At 45.1% G+C, this 21,849-nt stretch overlaps 1 protein-coding gene across 2 annotated transcripts in view; it reads left to right on the top strand.

Annotated features, from left to right (window-relative positions):
- The window catches only part of MON2 (MON2 homolog, regulator of endosome-to-Golgi trafficking), a 522,785-nt gene that overhangs the window by 6,091 nt on the left and 494,845 nt on the right, over positions 1-21,849 (top strand). For both annotated transcript variants that reach the window (XM_033958262.1, XM_033958263.1), the window contains exon 2: positions 18,588-18,651. In XM_033958262.1, the coding sequence (XP_033814153.1) occupies positions 18,588-18,651 (64 nt within the window). The remainder of the gene's footprint in view (positions 1-18,587; positions 18,652-21,849) is intronic.

Consider the following 21,849-nt stretch of genomic DNA (forward strand, 5'->3'; position numbering starts at 1 on the left):
CATGTGCACAAGATACATGAATAGAATCTTTTCTTACCAGAAAATGGAGAAATGAGGTACCATTCCTAGCATAGCACATGAAATCCACCAGATACGAGAAGTAGGAAGTTGAAAGTATAGTTCAAAGAGTGGCCTGAAAAGGTCATCGCCATGCATTAAACCCCATTTGAATCTCCTGAGATCAAGTGCAGATGCACACTGGCGGTTGCTGAAGAACTGCCTCGTATCCAGAGCAACAAAACCCAAAATTGCAGCTGCTCAAGCTCCAGAAATCCCACCAGAGAAATAATCTGCCCAAAAGAAACAATTGCAAGCACAGTAATGAGTCTGGTCACCACCAAACCACAATAACCAAAGGGCCACCATAAAGGCTGCTACCTACATAAGACCAGAACGTAAGGCAACACCCTAAGAGGAGAAAACCGCCTGACTAACCTGCCTGAACATTCTGCCAGTCAGAATTAAACGAAGACTCTGACCTGCAGCAAAGACAGAAAGGAGAAGCAAGCTCGGAGCCCTCTATATGGACACCATGAGATCCAGTGAACTGTCAAAAGACAGAAGATAACAAAGGCTGTGAAGAAAGAGTAGGGTGATGGTACATCCTAAAGCCCACTATCACAGCTCAAAGGAAACTAAACCGAGAGAGCTACTACTGCTATAGAGGTTAGGTCCCATAATCTACTCAGCCTAGCCGAGAAGTTCAACATAGGCCTATTCTAGCACTCAGCCGTCACCAGGAAAAGGGCCCTGAATAGACCTCACAGAAAAGGCCACAGAACCTTACCGCCCATGACATGTGCTACAACCTTGCAACCCAAGACTGTCGCCAAAGGTTAGGAGAAAAGTAGAATACATTTGTGCAGTTCAAAAACAAAATACAACTCCCCTGTCGCCAGAGAAAAGGGTTCTATTCCAGAATAGAGAAACATGGAACCATTACAAGCGCCAGCAATGTCCAGCTCCTGAAGAACCCAAGGAAGGGAGCACTGAAAATCCTGAATGAGACACCCATAGCCGAAGACACACACACACTCAACCTGTGTAGGAAAATAAAGGAGAGAGAAGACATCAAGGCGCCGGGGCCCAACATAGTAAATAATAGCTCACCTACCAGTAGCTGCAGATAGTCTATGTGAGCGCCTCAAACTATATGCTGGGATTTGAACCTATGATCTCTGGAAGATGAGTACAGGGCTGTACCCATTGAAACACAGCAGCTTCCTACAGACGCTTGCTACCATGCGTAGTCGGGGAAATTGTGGATAAAGGGACCCACCAAAGTCCCCAAAGACTACGTAACTAAAATAAACACATCAAATAGGCATGCCCCAAGTCAGCGCCTTAACCTAACAACCAAATAGAAAGGAAGTATATCCATTGTTGTTTCAGGAAATACCTGCATACCCAGCACTGAGTGAAGGTGGGCCCACCAACCACCGTCAGGGACAGGAAAAACACCCCCGTAGTGGCCTAAGAGAGTGCCTAGAAGGAACCAGGTGCAGAATAGCAACCTGAGGTTCAAAATATTTTCTGCTGTACTTCTATCAGAGGATCTGACACAAAAATTAAAAAAACGAAGCTCCGGACAAAGTCCCTAACTACCAGTACAGCCCACAAGCTGTTGGTGACCGACTAACTAGCCAACAATCCCTCTGAAAGAAAATCAGCATAAGCAGAGGAAGAGCAGGCCATAAGCTTCGCTGGAGACTCTGTTACCTTGGACTCCCTAGGCGAAATTATAAGCCAGCTGCAGTTCCAAACCACCCTGAAACACCCCAACTGAACAGAGAGCAGAAGGAGCAGGGTAAATTACACGCACCCAACCAGGCCGCCATCTGAAAGTTTCGCAGCCCCTGCGCACAACTATACACACACACGAAGCAAATGTGCTATCCCGTACCGACGTAGTGACTACTACTAATAATACTAGTAGTATTAATTATGCCTACAGTGCAACCAGACACACGGAGTGCTACACATAGTCCCAAAAACATACCTGTGTAGCAGCAAACTGCTAAATTAATCTCATGCCAGTAAGCACAGGGGAAACTTTTGGGTTGCTTGTAAACAAACGCATACCTGCAACTGAATAGCGTTATAAAGCGCCCGGCCCCCAAAATTTCCCGCTGACTCATGGCTCCCTAGGGCAGTCTTACCGCTGCACTGCAGAATCTAGCACGCCCCACCAAAACTGTGCCTCAGTCGCGACCAGTTCTTAAAATAGTAAACCAACATTCTTACTGAAAATCTGCTTACCTGGCTGCTACCAGCAACTGAAAATGGCCGTGAGTTAGTGAGGAAAAAACTGCTTCAGCTCCTCTGCACAGGAGATCCCTGCCACCGGTGCCCCCTAGAGAGGAAGGATACCGCGGAGCTCCCCAAACTAAGTTCACTGGGACCAGGAAAATATGCTCCATTGAGCCCGTGTCAGCCTCTGCAGTCATGAACTGCGAAGCACCCGGAACCCTCGACAAGAACGGGCAAAGAAAAAACACTCACCTGCAAGCTGTGTAGGGATGGCCAACTAAAGGGGCCAGACTACATGTCTCTGTGAGCGAAAAACTCCACCCTCTTATGGAGTAACCCGCTGGTAAAAACCAGCATTCCTTTACCTTTTTTTTTTCTCCATAAATTTTTTTATTTTTCAAAATAAATATATAAAGTATACAAATAATTATTATAAATATGCAAATATACATATATGCAAATATACAAAAGATAACTTAAACATGAAACAGACTAGTTGTACATATCACAGTTAATAAGCGGGAAGATAGTATTAATTATAAGTCAAGACAACCAGTGTCTCGTGTCAACCAAATCCAGCAGGGCCAGTACATATAATTTCAGCTGAGAGTATACTATACGTGTAAAGCATAAAAGAGAGTTCCCAATGAGCATCATACTGAGCAACCCAAGCGACTTAATTAACTGACAAGAAGTGACTCTATATATTTTATAAATATTACATTGAGATAATTTATGTCAACGGTCCAAGTCACAATAAAGTTGAACAGGTCTCCATACTTTGAGAAAAGAACTATTAGAATGATGTTTTTCAGCTATTACACTTTCAAATTTGTTGGTTATGCATACCGTGTTCCACCATACAATGTATTCTACCTTAGATAAGTCCTTCCAACAGTGCAAGATGTTTTTAACTGCCAAGAATAATAAGATGTTAAGTAAACGAGCATTGGGTTCGGGCATAGAATATGTGAGACCATGTTGCCCAAGAATAATAATTTTAAGATGTAAGGGTTCATTAATATTTAGAATGGTGGATATGGTGCTCCAGACTTTATCCCAATACAATCTAATATGTGTGCATTGGTATAACACAGGGGTGTCCAATGTCGGTCCTTGAGGGCCGCAGTCCAGTCGGATTTTCAGGATTTCCCCAATGAAGTTTCAAGTTTAATTATTCTTAATGAATCGCCTATTTTAAATCACTAAGCGATGTACAAAACCTTAATACATACAAATTAATACCTAAATACATACAAATTAAATATTAGTGACAATTTAAACTGAATTTTGTTAAAGATAAAAAATTAACATACTAAAGTACATGCGTATAATAAAATATTAGTTGGGGTAAAAAGACATATTTGAATTGTGAGGATAAATGGGGAAGAAATTACAATAATTGGACAGTAAAGATAAAGTAATAAGGGAAAAACAAATAGGAGGGGGATATATATTTATTGATAAAAAAAGAATAATAAAATATTAAGAATCATATGCATCTTTAAAAAAAAACTGCTTTCATTGTATGCTAATAGATCTCATGCATATTCATTGGGGAAATCCTGAAAACCCGACTGGATTGCGGCCCTCGAGGACCGACATTGGACATCCCTGGTATAACATGTGCGGCAGTGTACCTTCAAATTTTCCACAGGACCAGCATAGATTGGAGCATTCTTTGGAAAATTTAGTGAGTTTATGCGGCATCCAGTGGGATCAATGTAGTAGAAAGTATATTGATTGAAGGACTGGAGCCGATCTAATAGATTTGAATATTCTGGTCCACACTTTCTGCCAAAGCTCATCATCAGCGGAAATATCTAAATCCGGATGCCATGCACACATCATTAGTGATATAGACATAGGTGAAGTTTGTCTCAATAAAGTGTACCATTTAGAGACAACACCTTTAAGAGGAGCTATAGTAATAATATTTTGAAGGAGATCAGGTATTGATTTCAATTTTAGAAGTTCTGGAATTGAAGCACACACAACGAGTTTTAATTGAAGCCAATTAATATATTGAATGGCTGGTAGATTAAATTTATCACACACTTCTTCAAAACCCAACCATCGATTATTACATAAAAGATCTTGCAGTGTCCAGATATCATATTTTTGCCAAATAGGCCAATTCAACGCTATGTTATTGATTTTAAAAGTGTTATTGTTCCATAATGAAATCAATGTGGTGTCCTTCCATTTGATTTTCATAATGCTATCAAAATGTAAGAGAACCTTTATATGTTGAATGGAAAATACAATTACAGTGGTACCTTGGATTACGAGCATAATCCGTTCCAGGAGCATGCTCGTAATCCAAAATGCTCGTTTATCAAAGTGAGTTTCCCCATAGGAAATAATGGAAACTAGCTTTGATACTTCCCCCCCCACCCCTGATAACCGGCATCGCTCCCCCCCGCTCACAAAGGCCCCCTCGCTCCACCCGGCCCCCCCCCCCCCCGCCAGTACAACTTAAATTTACCCACCTCCCCGTCTAGCACCAGCACCGGCATGCTGGCACAGCTCGTGTGCCTAGAAAATCTTCCGGCTTCGGTTCATAGTCAAAGCGCGCCTTTGTCCCGGCGCGCTTTTGACCTGACACCTCCGGCTTCTGCCTGCCTGCCTTGAGCATTCATCTGCGCTTGCTCAAGGACTTCTATTCTCCCTCTCGCCGAGAATTTCGACATAGTCGTATTTAATTTATAGCCAGAGACCTGCTCATAGGACTCAATTACCTTGATGACGTGTGGGATAGAGTCTGGTGTTATGCGCAGCATAACATCACTGCATACATAGCAAATTTGATTTCACAACCACAGTATTTAAATCCTTGAATATCTGATTTTGCTCTTAGAGCTACCAATAGCAGTTCTAGCGATAAATTAAAGAGCAACGGGGACAACAGGCATCCTTGACGGGTGCTTCTAGAGGGATTGAAGAAATCAGAGAGATGACTATTAATGGAAGCTCTTGTTCTGGGATTTGAATATAACACCATTATCATGTTAATAAAATGATCAGGAATACCAAATTTATGTAATGTGGCATAAATAAAAGGCCATTCCACTCTATCAAACGCCTTTTCAGCGTCAAGCCCTATTAGTGTAAATTTTTGAGTAGAGGATTGAGATGCTGCAATAACATTCAATAACATACAGGAGTTGTTAAGAGTGTCTACTATTGATAAATACAGTTTGGTCTGTGGTAATCAGGAGTGGTATTACTTGTTGTAATCTAGTTGCCAGTATCTTAGCGTAGATTTTAGCATCCACATTAATTATGGAAAGCGGTTATAAACTGGGGATCCTTTCCCGGTTTAGGGATAACTATAATGGTCGCTTCTGTAAAAGTACCTGAAGCAGCTCCTTGTGATATCAAATATGTAAAAAATTGTTGCATATATGGGGCAAGTATGTGTTTAAAAGATGAGTAAAATTCAGTAGTTTCAAGTTTCAAGTTTATTAGGATTTGATATACCGCTTATCAAGGTTATCTAAGCGGTTTTTACAATCAGGTACTCAAGCATTTTCCCTATCTGTCCCGGTGGGCTCACAATCTATCTAACGTAAACCCATCAAGGCCTGGAGATTTATTCTTGGCCATATCATCAATTGTGTCAGCTATCTCACTTTGTGTGATTGGCGAAGGTAGATGCTCTTGGGCACGATGGACCCCTGGTCTGACCCGGCAGAGGCAACGCTTATGTTCTTATGTTCTTATATATATATATATTTATTTTTTTATTTTTTTTTTTGTGGGAAAAGAGAATGTCATAGAAGGCACCATGTCAGTTCGGGAAAGGGACCTGCGATGAGCAGGTGTTACCCTGAAGAGGGTGTGGCAGGGAGCTGGGGGGGCCCAGGTGTAACCTCTAAAACTGGCACTGTTCAAGCCAGTACACCCCTCTTTTCCAAATAGCTAGGCCTGGCCCGAAATTCACCCTCAGAATCCAGGAGCTGTGAGGAACACACCCATCAGCCTGCTGGAAATAGAGTATACTAGTTGCTCAGGAGGCTGTGCATCCAATAAGGCTGAGGACAACTCAATTCTCTCTATCTCTACCTGCTGGTAAATGGACGTAATCCCATTAGTCTCTGGATTCATCTGCTGGTGATGACAAGGAATGGGGAAATGGAAGTGCCATGTTTTAAAATATTAGGCTGCGGCACTGCTGTATGGTATCTTCCACTGGATGCAAAAGGAAAATAAATTGTGGCTAAACATTGGAGATGTTCCATGCTGGGCTGGTCCAGGCAGGGCTTCCTCAGCTTTTCCACAACTTGTGAATTGCTTCTACAGTTAATACCATGTTTCCCCGAAAATAAGACCTAGCATGATTTTTAAAGCTGTTCCTAATATAAGCCCTATCCCAAAAATAAGCCTAGTTAAGATCGACCCCGCAGCCCCCCCTGTATATTTCTGACACTCCCCGACTCCATCCCTAATTAAAAAAAATAAAAATAAATTCCAGGCTTCCACTATTTCTGGGCTGCTGCCCAGCATCAGCATTAGGAGGGGAAGATAAATGCATATCGAAAAAATCAGACTCATCGATTCCACGACCCCCCTAACCCGGTGAGAGCTGACATACCTCCGCTCTGAGGCCTTCTAAAGCAGCAGCGGCGGTGGCGCTTTGAATGTGCTGCTTTGCGGCTTTCCCCGCCAGGGCTGGGCCTTTCCTCTGCAATATCTTTCTATTCTTCCCTCCCATCCACCTGTGCAGTACAATCCCACCGACCCTCCCAATGTGAGACTGACATACCTCTGATGCATCCAAAAACAGCGGCAGCGGTGCTCTGAATGGGCTGCTTCAAAGCCTTCCCTGCCGAGGCCTTCCCTCTGCTGTGTCACTGATGACATCATCAGTGATGCAGTAGAGGAAAGGCCCTGGCAGGGAAGGCCTTAAAGCGGCCTGTTCAGATTGTTGTGCATTACATCATAAAGTAATGGGTATCGCTAAAGAAACACACAGATTGGCAACACACATTTAGGTCCGCCAACATTATGGTAACAACGCTGGAAGAGACCAGAGAACATACTTGTTTTATAGGAAAGTTGATTATTATTGTTTGATGTCAAAACTAATGGCCTGGAAGTATGGAAGAATTGTCATTTTTCATAAGACCTGGGAAGTCTATACAGATTGGAGAGCACGTATGCTAAGTGAGAGGACTTCCCTTTAATGTTTGGACACTTTCTGGGACCATATGCTTATTTTATAGTGGGATTGGGAGAGGGGTACCATTGTTTTCTAAAAATGTTATATTGAAATAATGACGTTTTTTATCTGTGACATTTTCTGATAAATAAAAGAATTAAAAAGAAAATGAAACATAGTAACACACAAGAAATGTTATGAGATGTAAAGGAGTTCTGAAAAACCTTGTGAAATACACTCTAGCATGCCATCAGAATTAACAGCATCTCTGCATAACATTTCCTTTGTGTTAATGCTGTTTCATTTTCAAGATGATATTGACTCCTGACAAAGGCTATTCTGCTAAAACATAGCCTTGCCAATTCACCCTAGCAAATGTTTTATTGCCTATTGACGATAAAAGATTGTTATGTTATCCCAGGACAAGCAGGCAGCCTATTCTCAACATATGGGTGACGTCATCCGCAGAGCCCGGATGCGGACAGCCTCACAAGCAGACTTGCTTGTAGAAATGTAGAAGTTTTGAGTCAGCTGCACCGCGCATGCGCGAGTGCCTTCCCATCCAGCACAGGGCGAGTTTCCTCAGTTCTTAGTTTTCTGCGGAGCTGAGAAGTCTGTACTTTGACACTCTGCGTTGAACTTCGTTTGCTTCGTGCCTTCTCTCATTGCAGTTTGTGTTCTTTTTTGTCGCGAATTGCAGTGTTACTTTCTTTATTTTCCTTTAAAAAAAAAAAAATCAAAGAAGACTTATTTTACATTTTTTCTTCAGTGACTGACTGGCGGGAAAGGGCGCGCGGCCGCAATCTGCGGGCTTCGACTTCGCAGCGGCTACATTTCCTCCTATGTCCCAGCCAGTCACGGGCTTCAAGAAGTGTAGCCAGTGCCAGCGTGCGATTTCTCTCCCGGACCCACTCCACTGGTGCCTCAAGTGCCTTGGGCCTCCCATAATCCGAAGTCATGCGAGCGCTGTGCTACTCTTCAACCTCGAGCCCTTAAATGTTGTCGAGTTTTAGTGGGAAAACTCTTCAGCATGACCTCCTCGGTGACACCCTCGACCTCGAGTGCTACCTCAGTCCCGCCTTCCAGCGAGGGTCCTCCTGCTTCCACTACTCCGACCTCGAGCCTCATCAGACTTCCTCATTAGGATCATCTTTAGCCTCGAGTACACCTGCTTTATCTTCCCCTGAGCTCCCCTCAGGTCAGATACCTAAGCAGAAGGTTCCTGTGGTGGTCCTCAAGCTTTCCAAGACCTCCAAGTCCAAATACATCTCCACTGCTACCTTGGAGCCTTTAGCCTCAGCAAGTGGTCCGGTTTCAGACACGGATCCACCTTTGCAGGCTTCTCTCCAGACCAGCAACAATTTGTTCAGTTATTGAGCAAATATGGTTCTGCCTCGACAATGCCTCCTGTAATCCAGCCCGGGCAATCAGCAGTCTCCCGTGAGGTCGAGTCCCTGCTTGTGCCTCGAGCAGAAGCTTCACACTCTATGCAAGGAGCAGAGTCTTTGCGAGTGTCTGGTCTGGCATCTACACACTCAATGCAAGGAGTAGATTCTTTGCGAGTGTCTCGACAGGAATCCGTACATTTATCAATCCAAACCACTGAGTTTCAATCTACAGCTTTGAGCCCTATCCATTCCCCAGCAGCGTTGCCTGTTTCCATACATAGGGCGAAGTCTCCTCGATCCTCGAGACCTGCTTCCAGGCACCACTCTCGTTGCCAATCGAGGCCTTCATCGAAACATCCACCGAGGTGCAGATCTTCTTCTAAAGAGCAGCCTTCTTCGTCTAGGCCTCATTCCAGACCTTCCAGTTCTTTGAGGCCCCCAACTATTTGCTTGAGGTCACAACTTCCGGACCCTGAGGAATCAGCTGCTTTCATTGCCTCCTCCAAGTCTCCATATTCTTTGGATTGTCACTTCTCCAGAGAGGCTTCACCTTCGTTCTCCGCTCGAGGTGCCTTTAGGTTATCAAGTCCTTCTCGAGGCAAGGCCTTGGCGGATCAGCTGTCTTTCTCCTCTTTCCTTCGTCAGATGGCTGATGATCTGGAAATTCAGTTAGATGCTGGTTCTAACTACTTTAAGGAGTATCTCGTGGTCATGCATTTACCTCAACCTCCTGCACAGTCACTTAAGCTTCCTCTTAACAAGCTTTTGTCTTAAGTTTTCAAACGTCTGGAGACTCCTTATGCTATACCTGCTGTTCCAGGCAAATTGGATTCGAGGTATAGCACTCTGCATTACAAAGGGTTTGAGAATTCACAATTATCTCACTAATCCCTCCTTCTGGAGTCCTCTTGGAAAAGAACCCATCCCTCTAAGGTCTAAGCTACAGTTCCTTCTGGAAGGTAGGGTAAGACTATGGACACGTTTGGACGCCGTCTATATCAAGTTCCTTATTGATCTTCTTCCAGGTTTTCTGAAGAACCTGGATTAACATAGACATTTCGAGTTCCAAGAAGTCACTGCTACTCTGTCACAACTCAGATTGCATCTTCCCCAGTCATCTTATGATGCCTTTGAGCTGTCAGCTAGGGCCACTGCTTTTTCAGTAGCAATGCGCCGCTTGGCCTGGCTTCGCACCATTGACAGGGATCCTAATCTTCAGGACCGTCTGGCTAACATTCCTTGTCAGGGCAATGACTTCTTTGATGAATCCATAGAGGCTGCCACTAAGAAGTTGTCTGAACATGAAAAATCTTTTGCTTCCATTGTCAGACCAAAGCCAAAGTGAGCTCCTACAAAACCTTCATGCCCTACTCCGGTTTTCCAGAGGCGTTATACTCCAAGGGTGGCTCCTTACACTCGAGCCCCTTCCAAGAAACGCAGCAACAGAAGCAACAGAAACCTCAGCCTTCTGCTGCATCTAAGGCTTCGCAGCCTTTTTGACTGTCTAAAACAGAACATAACCTCCATCGGTTCTGCCTCTGTCCTTCCCTCCCCCATAGGAGGTAGTCTCCATCATTTTTACCACCGATGGGAGACCATTACATCCGACCTCTTAGTGCTGTCAATAACCAGAGCTTCCTCCAATCCATCCCAGACCGCCCTTCTTCTTCAGGAAGCTCAAGCTCTGCTTCATCTCTGTGCCATCGAGGAAGTTCCCTTGGAACAGCAGAGCAGGGGGTTTTACTCCCATTACTTCCTAGTTCTGAAGAAGACAGGTGATCTGAGACCCATTTTGGATCTCAGGGCTCTCAACAATTTTTAGTCAAAGAAAAATTTTGCATGTTGTCCATGGCGTCCCTATACCTCCTTATAGATTGGAACGATTGGTTATGTTCTCTGGATCTCAAGGAGGCTTATACACACATCCCCATTCATCTGATCTCCCGTCAGTATCTCAGATTTTGGGTGGGGAATCTGCATTACTAATACAGAGTGCTACCCTTTGGCCTGGCTTCATCTCCCAGAGTGTTCACCAAGTGCCTGGTGGTAGTAGCAGCAGCAGAAGCTTTCAGGAACCATGGTCTTCAGGTGTTTCCTTACCTAGACGACTGGCTCATCAAAGATTCAACATCTCAGGGGGTTTTTGTAGTGACCCAAAGGGCTACGTGGTTCCTACAAAGCTTAGGATTTGAAATCAACTTTCCCAAATCCCAACTTCAGCCCTCTCAGAATCTACAGTTCATCGGAGCTATTCTGGACACTATCCAACTCAGAGCATTCCTTCTGCAACAACGTCTGGAGGCTCTTCTTCAACTCTGTCATGCAGTGTCTCCCCGCTCTTCAATCTCAGCGAGACACATGATGGTACTCCTAGGTCACATGGCCTCCACAGTACACGTGATTCCTTTTGCCAGATTTCACCTCAGAATTCCTCAGTGGACCCTGGCATCTCAGTGGAAGCAGGCTTGTGACCCACTCTCTCGACACATTACAGTCGCTCCTTCGTTGAGACAGTTTCTCCGCTGGTGGATGCTCTCTTCCAATCTCTCCAGAGGCTTGCTGTTTCAAACGCCCCCTCATCAGAGGAGGGACCTCACAACAGATTCCTCGACCTACACTTGGGGCGCTCATCTCGATGGTCTCCGTACTCAAGGCCACTGGACCAATACGGATTTCAGTGTCACATCAATCTGTTGGAACTCAAAGCGATCTTCAATGCTCTCAAAGCTTCTTCACGACCAGGTAGTCCTCATTTGGATGGACAACCAAGTCGCCATGTACCATGATTTTCCTCCCTTTGTCAAGAAGCTCTGAAGGTTTGGGACTGGGCAATTCTCCACAACACCTTCCTCATAGCTATCTACATCCAAGGGGCAAAAAACTGTTTGGCGGACAAATTGAGTCGTCTTCTGCAACCTCAAGAATGGACACTCAATTCCTCGCCTCTTCATCACATTTTTTCACAGTGGGAAACGCCTCAGATAGATCTCTTTGCATCTCCCCACAACCACAAACTGCCTCAGTTCTGCTCCAGGATATATTATCCTCATCACCTCAAGGCAGATGCTTTTCTACTGGAATGGACAAATCTTTTTCTGTATGCATTCCCTCCATTCCCTCTCATTCTCAAGACTCTTGTCAAGTTGAAGAACGATCATGCCACCATGATTCTGATAGCTCCTCGGTGGCCGAGACAACCTTCATACTCCATTTTCCATCAACTCAGCAGAAGGGACCCATACCTTCTACCAGTTTTTCCGTCTCTGCTTCATCCCAACCTGCAGTCTCTGCACATGACAGCTTGATACCTCTCAACATAACTCCTCTTCAGTTTTATCAACCTTTAAGAGCCATTTTAGAGGCTTCTAGAAAGCCTGCCACTAGACAATGCTACCACCAAAAATAGACTAGATTTTTTATATGGTGCATCTCTCATGATAAGGAGCCTCAAGATTCCTCCTTATCTTCTGTTCTAGATTATCTTTTGCACTTATCCACCTCTGGCCTCAAGTCTACAACGATCCGAGTCCATCTCAATGCAATTGCTGCTTTCCATCAGTCTATTGAAGGGAAACCCCTCTCTGCTCATCCGGTGGTTTCCAGATTTATGAAAGAACTTTTCAATGTCAAACCTCCTCTCAGACCGCCTCCAGTGGTTTGGGATCTCAATGTTGTTCTTGCTCAATTGATGAAGCCTCCATTTGAACCAATGTCTATGGCTCAACTTGAGCTGCAAGCATTAGTCACTGATCCATCTTTCACAGTTTTCCATCATGACAAGGTGGTTCTCCGTACTCATCCTAAATTCTTACCTAAAGTGGTTTCAGAATTTAATCTCAACCAATCTATTGTACTTCCAGTGTTTTTTCCAATACCTCATTCTCATCCTGGAGAATCAGCTCTTCATACTCTGGGCTGTAAGCGTGCTTTGGCCTTCTACTTGGAACGCACCAAACCACACAGAACTGCTCCTCAACTTTTTGTCTCCTTCGATCCAAACAAGTTGGGACATCCAACTCTAAGCATACCATCTCCAACTGGATGGCTGCTTGTATCTCTTTCTGCTATGCCCAGGCTGGACTACAATTACAGAGTCAAGTCACAGCCCACAAAGTCAGAGCCATGGCAGCTTCAGTAGCTTTCCTCAGATCTACACCTATTGAGGAAATTTGCAAAGTTGCTACCTGGTCCTCGGTTCATACTTTCACCTCTCACTATTATCTGGATGTTTTCTCCAGACGGGATGGCCATTTTGGCCAGAGAGTATTGCAAAATTTATTCTCCTAAGTTGCCAACGCTCTCACCATCCCATTCTAGTTAGCTTGGAGGTCACCCATATGTTGAGAATAGGCTGCCTGCTTGTCCTGGGATAAAGCACAGTTACTTACCGTAACAGTTGTTATCCAGGTACAGCAGGCAGCTATTCTCACAACCCACCCACCTCCCCTGGTTTGCTTATCTGATAGCTTTCTGAACTGAGGAGACTCGCCCTGTGCTGGGCGGGAAGGCACTCGCGCATGTGCGGTTCGGCTGACTCAAAACTTCTACGTCTCTACAAGCAAGTCTGCTTGCGAGGCTGTCCGCATCCGGGCTCCGTGGATGATGTCACCCATATGTTGAGAATAGCTGCCTGCTGTCCCTGGATAACAACTGTTATGGTAAGTAACTGTGCTGTTTATACTTACTGGATCTGCTTGTTTGGTGTGTCATTTCCTTTTTCGTCTTAAGGTGGCCAAACAGGTTGAAAAGGTGACGGCAAAATCTAGAAGGTGCTAGGGTGCATAAGGAGAGGTATTGCCAGTAGGAAAAAGGAGGTATTTATGCCCCTGTATAAGACTGGTGAGACCTCATTTAGAATATGTAGAATTCTAGAGACTGCACATTCAAAAAAGATATGAACAGCATAGATTCCGTCCAGGGGAAGGTTGCTAAAATGGTGGTCTTCGTCATAAGGCATATGTGGACATTACTTAAAGATTTCAGTATGTATACTCTGAAGGAAAGATGGGAGAGGGGACATGAGATAGACGTTTAAACACTGAAATGGCATAAATGTACATGAGACAAACTGAAAGGAAGTTCTGGAATGAGGGCATAGGAAAAGTTAAGAGGTGATAGGCTCAGGAGTAATCCAAGGAAATACTTTTTTACAGAAAGGATGGTATAGGTAGAATAGTCTTCCAGTAGAGGTGGTGGAGACCAAGACTGTGTCTGAATTAAAGAAAGCATGGGACAGACATATGAGATTTCTTAGGGAGAGTAGGAGATAGTGGATGCTGCAGATTGGATGGACCATTTGGCCTTTTCTGTCATGTTTCTATGGATTTAGCTAACACATGATATCCCAGATGATAGAGGGATCTCAAAAACATACATTATTTAAGCAAAGTTTTAGTTTAAATTCAAGTTTCTTTTTGATAACTGGATGATACAGACTCTGTTCCTTACAATTCATTGATTTAATGCTAATCAAGTTACTCTTCAGCAGTGGCGTACCTAGGGTATGTGGCACCCGGGGCTCATCATTTTTTGACCACCCCCCCCCTATGTAAAAAAATATTTTTTGTAATGACCATGAAACAGAATAAATGGTCAGAATAGAAACAGGCAGTGAAAATTTTCTTATATTCCAAACATAACATAACATAAATTATGTCTGAATTGTCATGACATCAGAAGTACATATGGAGTAGTTGCAGGTGATGCTTGGGACAGTTCTGATTGTGTTAGTTCGGTTTTATGTGTTTTTTGAATAGAAGGGTTTTTATTTCTTTTTGAAGGTTTTTGCAGTCTGTGGTCGATGTCAATTGGTTGTAGAGTTGGGGGTCGAGTGTTGCAGCTCGAATGGCTAGGAGGTTGTCAAACAGTTTTTTTCTTTTGACGTTTTTGGTTGGAGGGTGTGTGAATGGTGCGTGAGTTCTCCTATGTCTGTTTGAAGTGGATTGAATTATTTAGCTGAAGAAATTAGTTACCCCCTCATCCCACACACATTAATTCTCTTCCATTTTTGTTCCCATTATAAAAAACACTGATAAGTTCCCAGAAAAAATACATTAAAATAAGAAGTGAAAACAAAGGCCCCTACAGATGAGAACATAACATAAGAATAGCCTAACTGGGTCAGACCAATGGTCCATCATGCCCAGTAGCCCATTCTCATGGTAGCCAATCCAGGACACTAATACCTGGTCAAAACCCAAAGAGTAGCAACATTCCATGCTACCGATCCAGGGCAAGCAGACACTTCCCCCATGTCTTAATAACAGATTATGGACTTTTCCTCCAGGAATTTGTCCAAATCTTTCTTAAAACCAGCTACACTATCTGCTTTTACCATAACTTCTGGCCATTTCATTTTTAAGTTTAGATCTTTCCTTTCAAACAGAGACCTTGCTAGATGTCAAATACAGCACAAGGTAACTTCACATGGACTTAGCTGTGCAGGAAATGTGAATCTCCTCATACACCTACCATATAGTGCAAAAATGTGCAAAAGTCTGTTTTTTTCTTTCGATCACTACATAGCCTAATGTCACACAAGCAGCGCTGTTACAAACATATTCTGTAGGTCAATGCTAAGGATAACAAAGTTTCCTTCCTTGGACCAGAAGGAGATAAACCACTGGAAGAGATCCCAAAACAACACCCAAAGACCCACTCAGTGTGTGAACCAGTTGAGTGGAGTGGACTAACTGGGGGGTGGAAATGGGCCCGGAGTTTGCTCAGCAGAATTTCCCAGACCACCTCTTCCTCTCAACACATTGACACGCTGCCACCATCGCCACTAGGAACACCTCACTGGGTAGGCCAGCTATGCTATAAACTTTATAAAACACATTATTATATTTTCTTATAAAGCACATATTTTAACTGAACTCTCTGACATCCTCAGCCTTTCCATTCACAAAAATAGAAGGAAGAAAAGTTCCAATTTCCTGCTGTCTCATGTCCCCGGCCTATACAATATTTTTTTTCTGCAGACCCTTCAAAAGTCTGACCAAATCCTCGTTTCACTTGCATTATAAAGTACTGAGGATGCCATCTCTCCCCAATCCCAGGTCCTAAAGTCTAAGACAGTAGCACAAACTAATGCTGCCAGATTCAGGAAAAAATTTTTTGATTCGATTCAGCCTATTGCAGGGGTGTCCAATGTCGGTCCTCGAGGGCCGCAATCCAGTCGGGTTTTCAGGATTTCCCCAATGAATATGCATTGAAAGCAGTGCATGCACACAGATCTCATGCATATTCATTGGGGAAATCCTGAAAACCCGACTGGATTGCGGCCCTCGAGGACCGACATTGGACACCTCTGGCCTATTGAATTGGTTTTTCAATTCGATTTTCCTGCCCAGTTGGGTGATTTTTTTCAAAACTCCTGGTGGGTTTTATAGCTTTTTCACCCCCTTTGGCTTCTCCTAACCACACTGGCGCTGTGGTGTAAATAAAATAAAGAAACAAAAAGGACTTTTCCTCTCTCTGTTAAATCCTAGCTCACGTTTGCAGTCCAACACCAGGTCTGGCAGGATACACATTTCAAATCTGACATATTATAATCACAAAACAGAAAATAAAATTAATTTTTCTACCTTTTGTTGTCTGGTTATATTTCAAATCTTGTTGGTCCAAGGCTCTGGTTTTCTTCTGATAACTTGCTTGCCAGGGTCTCCTTCTTTCTGCATGCTAACCATCCATCTGCCAACTCTGTCCTCCCTTTCCATTTCCCTTCCCTCCCCAGGAAGTCTGGTATCTTTCCTTTTTTTCATCTCCCTCCACAGATCCACCTTTTCTTAAATACCCTTTCATCCGGCATCTCTCCCTCCTTCCCCACCATCCCAGAGTCCACCATCTCTCCCTTTCTTTTCCTAATTACCCTCCTATCCAGTATCTCTATCCCTCCTCCACACCATCCCTTGTGTCCAATTTCTCTCCCTTTCTGTTCCTTCCCTCCCTAAATCCCATGGTCCATCATCTCTCTCCCTCTCCTCTATTTTCAGACCCATTATTTCTTCCCCCCCCCCAAAGTTTGGCATATGCACATCTCTTTGAACACCCCCTTCCCTCTGTGTACTTCTAAATCATGGTCCCCCCTTAAAGGTCTGCCTGTCCCCCCTTGTAGGCCTACATCCCACTTGAAGGCCTGTCCCATCCCCTTGTAGGCCTGTCCCCCCCTTGAAGGCCTGCCTGCCTGTCCCCCCCTTGAAGGTCTGCACCCCCCGAAGGCCTGCACCCCCCGAAGGCCTGTCCCCCCCCTTGAAGGCCTGTCCCACCCCCTTGTAGCTTCTCCCCCCCCTTGTAAGCCTGTCCCCCCTTGAAGGCTTGCCTGCCTGCCTTTCCCCCCCTTGAAGGCCTGTCCCCCCCTTGAAGGCCTGCACCCCCTTGAAGGTCTGCACCCCCCCGAAGGCCTGCACCCCCCCTTGAAGGCCTGCACTCCCTTGAAGGTCTGCACCCCCCCGAAGGCCTGTCCCCCCCTTGAAGGCCTGTCCCACCCCCTTGTAGGCCTGTCCCCCCCTTGTAGGCCTGTCCCCCCTTGAAGGCCTGCCTGCCTGCCTTTCCCCCCTTGAAGGCCTGTCCCCCCCTTGAAGGCCTGCCTGCCTTTCCCCCCTTGAAGGCCTTTCCCCCCCCCCTTGAAGGCCTGCACCCCCTTGAAGGTCTGCACCCCCCCAAAGGCCTACACCCCCCTGAAGGCCTGCACCCCCCCTGAAGGCCTGCCTGCCCCCCCTTGAAGGCCTGCACCCCTCGAAGGCCTGTCCCCCCTTGAAGGCCTGCCTGCCTGCCTGTCACCCCCTCCCCCTTGAAAGCCTGCCTGCCTGCCTGCCCGCCCGCCCCATCCTGAAGGCCTGATGCCCCGACCCACCCCGAAGGACCACTCGCCCCCCTGGCCTCCCCGCACCACCTATGAAGCAGCCGCAGCAGGATCGCGAAGTCAGCGTCAGCGATCCCTGCGCTGCTTAGGCGCTGCTTCCTGCGCCACGGTCCCGCCCCTCCTCTGACATCAGAGGAGGGGCGGGATCGCGGCGCAGGAAGCAGCGCCTAAGCAGCGCAGGGATCGCTGACGCTGACTTCGCGATCCTGCTGCGGGCTGCTTCACAGGTGGTGCAGGAAGGTCAGTGGGGCGAGCGGTCCTTCGGGGGTGGGGGGGGACTGAACGGCAAGGCCGGGAGCACCCCCTTAGGGCTGGCACCCTGGGCGCACCGCCCCCCCCCCCGCCCCCCCTTTGGTACGCCACTGCTCTTCAGTCTAGACATAAACACAGCCTTCCATCCATCCTCTCTCCCCCCCATTCTGGCATTATTAACTAGCCACTGTTTCTCTCTTTCATATTGATATCTCCCCAGAATTGCTGGGATATCATCACCTCCCCCAATCAGTATCTCCATATTTATTATAGGTTAGTTCTTGCAGTGGTCTGAAACTCGTGGCCCGCCAGGTACTATTTTGAGGCCCTCGGTATGTTTATCATAATCACAAAAGTAAAATCAAGCAGTATTTTGATCATATGTCTCTTTAGCTATAAATTACAATATTATTATTAAGACTTAGCAAAAAGGAAAGATTTATAAACTATAAAGAGTTTTACCTCTTGCAAAATTGTCATTTTTTTATTAAGACATTAACTATTTTTTCTGAGGCCCTCCAAGTACCTACAAATCCAAAATGTGGCCCTGCAAAGGGTTTGAGTTTGTAATATTGTATATACATACAAACAGGGAAATTTTTCTCATTATGTCCCCCTTTCACATGAATTTCATATATGCTTTCCTAACAATTGTTTTTTGTATTTACAGGCTGCTGAGTCTGGAATAATAAAGGTTAAAACGATTGCTGCACGAAGCACTGACATCCTCGCAGGTAACTGGTATATACTATAGTCCAGTGTAATTGGGATGGTATGCTGAACCATAGGGTTGTCAATGCCTGCTTATGAGCATTCTGCAGAAGATGTCAAGCACAGCTTTTCAGCTTCATCTCCTCCTCTCCAGTCTCTGCTTCCCCCTTCGTTCTTCCTTTTGCAGGCAAGCATGAAGGTGGCGTGCTGATCTGCTTTCTTTATTTCTTTACTAGTGTTTTAGCCCGTTACATTCGTTATAGTAACGGGTGCTAGAATAGCTCCACCTATACCCTGACCCCACTCATGCCCCGCCTCTACCATGCCCAGACCCTGCCTCCCACTGATCCCAGTCCCACCACCTCACTTTTCACCATTTCCTTAGTTCTCTGTATCCTTTTGGCCCTCATAAATCATCCATTGCATTTATAACCTGACAGGGCCTTTCACTCCATTTGGGTCTGGCCTCCTGGTACCCCATTACTTACCTGACATACCAATCCCTCCTCCTTCTGTACCCCAAAGCAGCAGCGGTCCTACCATTTCCATCTCTACCTTCCCCCTTTCACACCCTCTACCGTCTCTCTCTGACCATGTTTCACCCCTTTTGCCATCTTTCCATTTCCTGTCCCCTCTGTTCTTCCCCAAGGTCATCTCTCTCTCCTGCCTCCTCTATCCTCCCTGAAATCTATCTCTCCCTATCCCCTACCATGTCTCCCTGTCCCCTCTGTCCTTCTCGTCCATCTGTCTCTCTCTCTCTCTTTTCCTCACTTGAGTCCAACATCTCTCTCTTCTCCCACTCCCTCCCCGAATCCAGCACCTCCTGCCTCTGTGAAGCTCTTGCAGCACCTCCTCCAGCCAGGCTTCTGCCATCTACACTGACTCCGGGCTCGCAGCATTGTGGAGGGAGGGCGATGTGATTGCTGACTTTATTGAATCAGGGCCAAAGTTCTTCAAAGTTGTTAAATTACAAGAGAATTGTGAAAAATTGCAAGAGGACCTTGAGAGACTTGAAGACTGGGCATCAAAATGGCAGATGACATTTAATGTGAGCAAGTGCAAAGTGATGAATGTGGGACAGAGGAATCTAAACTATAGCTATGTGATGCTGAGTTCTGTGTTAGGAGTCACTGCCCAGGAAAAGGATCTACGTGTCATTGTTGAGGACATGCTTAATGTGCGGTGACTGCTAAGAAAGCAAATAGAATGTTAATCAAGAAAGGAATGGAAAACAAAGATGAAAATGTTATAATGCTCTTGTATCACTCTATGGTATGGCTGCACCTTGAATACTGTGTGCAGTTCTGGTCGCCATATCTCAAAAAAGATATAGCAGATTAGAAAAGGTACAGAGAAGGGCAATAACAATGATAAAAGGGATAGGACCTCTTCCTTGTGAGGAAAGGCTAAAGCGCTAGAGCTCTTCAGCTTGGAGAAGAGACGACTCGGGGTAATATGATGGAGGTCTATAAAATAATGAGTGGAGTGGAAAGGGTGGAGGTGACTCACTTGTTCACTCTTTCCAAAAATACTAGGACTAGAGGCATGCGATAAAGCTGCTAAGTAGTAGATTTAAAACAAACCAAAGAAAATATTTCTTCACATAAAGTTTAATTAAACACTGGAATTTGTTACCAGAGAATGTGGTGAAATCAATTAGCTTAGCGGGATTTAAAAAAGGTTTGAATAATTTCCTAAAAGAGAAGTCCATAGGCCATTATTGAGATGGCTTGGGGAAATCCACTGCTTATTCCTAGAATAAGTAGCATAGAATCTGTTTTCTTGTACAATCCCACTTTATTCTGGGACCAATGGGTTATTTCATTCTACCCACCAGGACTTTGTAGGAAGCCTCAAATTTCAGAGATTAATGGCCTATTTTACAGTCGCGCTAGTGGCTGCGCTGCGCTAACAGCCCCGAAGCTCATGGAGATTTAAAGGGCTTTGGGGCTGTTGCTGCGCGGCTTTGTAAAAGAGGCTGTTAAACTCCTCCCCCTCATACCTCATCACTCTGTCATTGGTTCTGTAAAGATAAGTCTTTCTTCCAATAAGCCAGGCTGTAGAAGCTTGCTTTTCTACTCGTACATAAGAACATAAGAATTGCCATCTCCGGATCAGACCTTGGGTCCATCAAGTCTGGTGATCCGCACACGCGGAGGCCCCGCCAGGTGTACCCTGGCATAGTTTTAGTCCCCATATCACTGTATGCTTCTCAAGGGAGATGTGCATCTAGTTTACCCTTAAATCCTAGAACGGTGGATTCTGCAATTACTTCCTCTGGGAGAGCATTCCAGGTGTCCACCACTCGCTGTGTGAAACAGAACTTCCTGATATTCGTCCCGGACCAGTCCCCCCTCAGCTTCAGTCTATGTCCTCTTGTCTGTGTCACACTGGACATTGTAAATAACTGCTTTCCCTGCTCCATTTTGTCGAATCCTTTCAGTATTTTTAAAGTCTCGATCAGATCTCCTCGCAGTCTCCTCTTCTCAAGGGAGAACAATCCCAGTCTCCTAAGTCGTTCCTCGTAGTCTAGGTTCTCCATACCTTTCACTAGCTTCGTTGCTCGTCTTTGCACCCTCTCTAGCAGTTTTATATCCTTCTTTAGGTATGGAGACCAATGCTGGATGCAGTATTCCAGGTGCGGTCTGACCATGGCTCTGTAGAGCAGTATTATAACTTCCTCTGATCTACTCGTAATTCCCTTCTTTATCATGCCTAGCATTCTATTTGCTTTCTTCGCTGCTGCCGCACATTGCGCTGACGGTTTCAGGGTCCTATCTATCATTACACCCAGGTCCTTTTCCTGTTTGGTCTTTCCCAGAGTTACACCTGACATACTATACTTGCGATCTTTATTTTTCTGCCTAAATGCATCACTTTGCATTTTTCCACATTAAAATTCATCTGCCATTTATCTGCCCATTTCTCCAATTGATTCAAGTCGCTCTGGAGTTCCTCACTGTCCTTCTGCGATCTGATTGCCCGACATAGCTTTGTGTCGTCTGCAAACTTGATGATTTCACTGGATGTTCCTTCTTCCAGGTCATTTATGAAAATATTAAATAAGATGGGTCCAAGTACTGTGCCCTAGGGTACACCGCTAGTTACTTTTTCCCATTCTGAGAACTTCCCATTTATGCCCACTCTCTGTTTTCTGTTCTCTGTTCTCTAGCCATTTGCCTATCCATCTTAGTATATCTCCCTCTATTCCATGGCCTTGT

Source organism: Geotrypetes seraphini, chromosome 9, assembly GCF_902459505.1.
Source record: "Geotrypetes seraphini chromosome 9, aGeoSer1.1, whole genome shotgun sequence".
Lineage (NCBI taxonomy): Eukaryota > Metazoa > Chordata > Amphibia > Gymnophiona > Dermophiidae > Geotrypetes > Geotrypetes seraphini.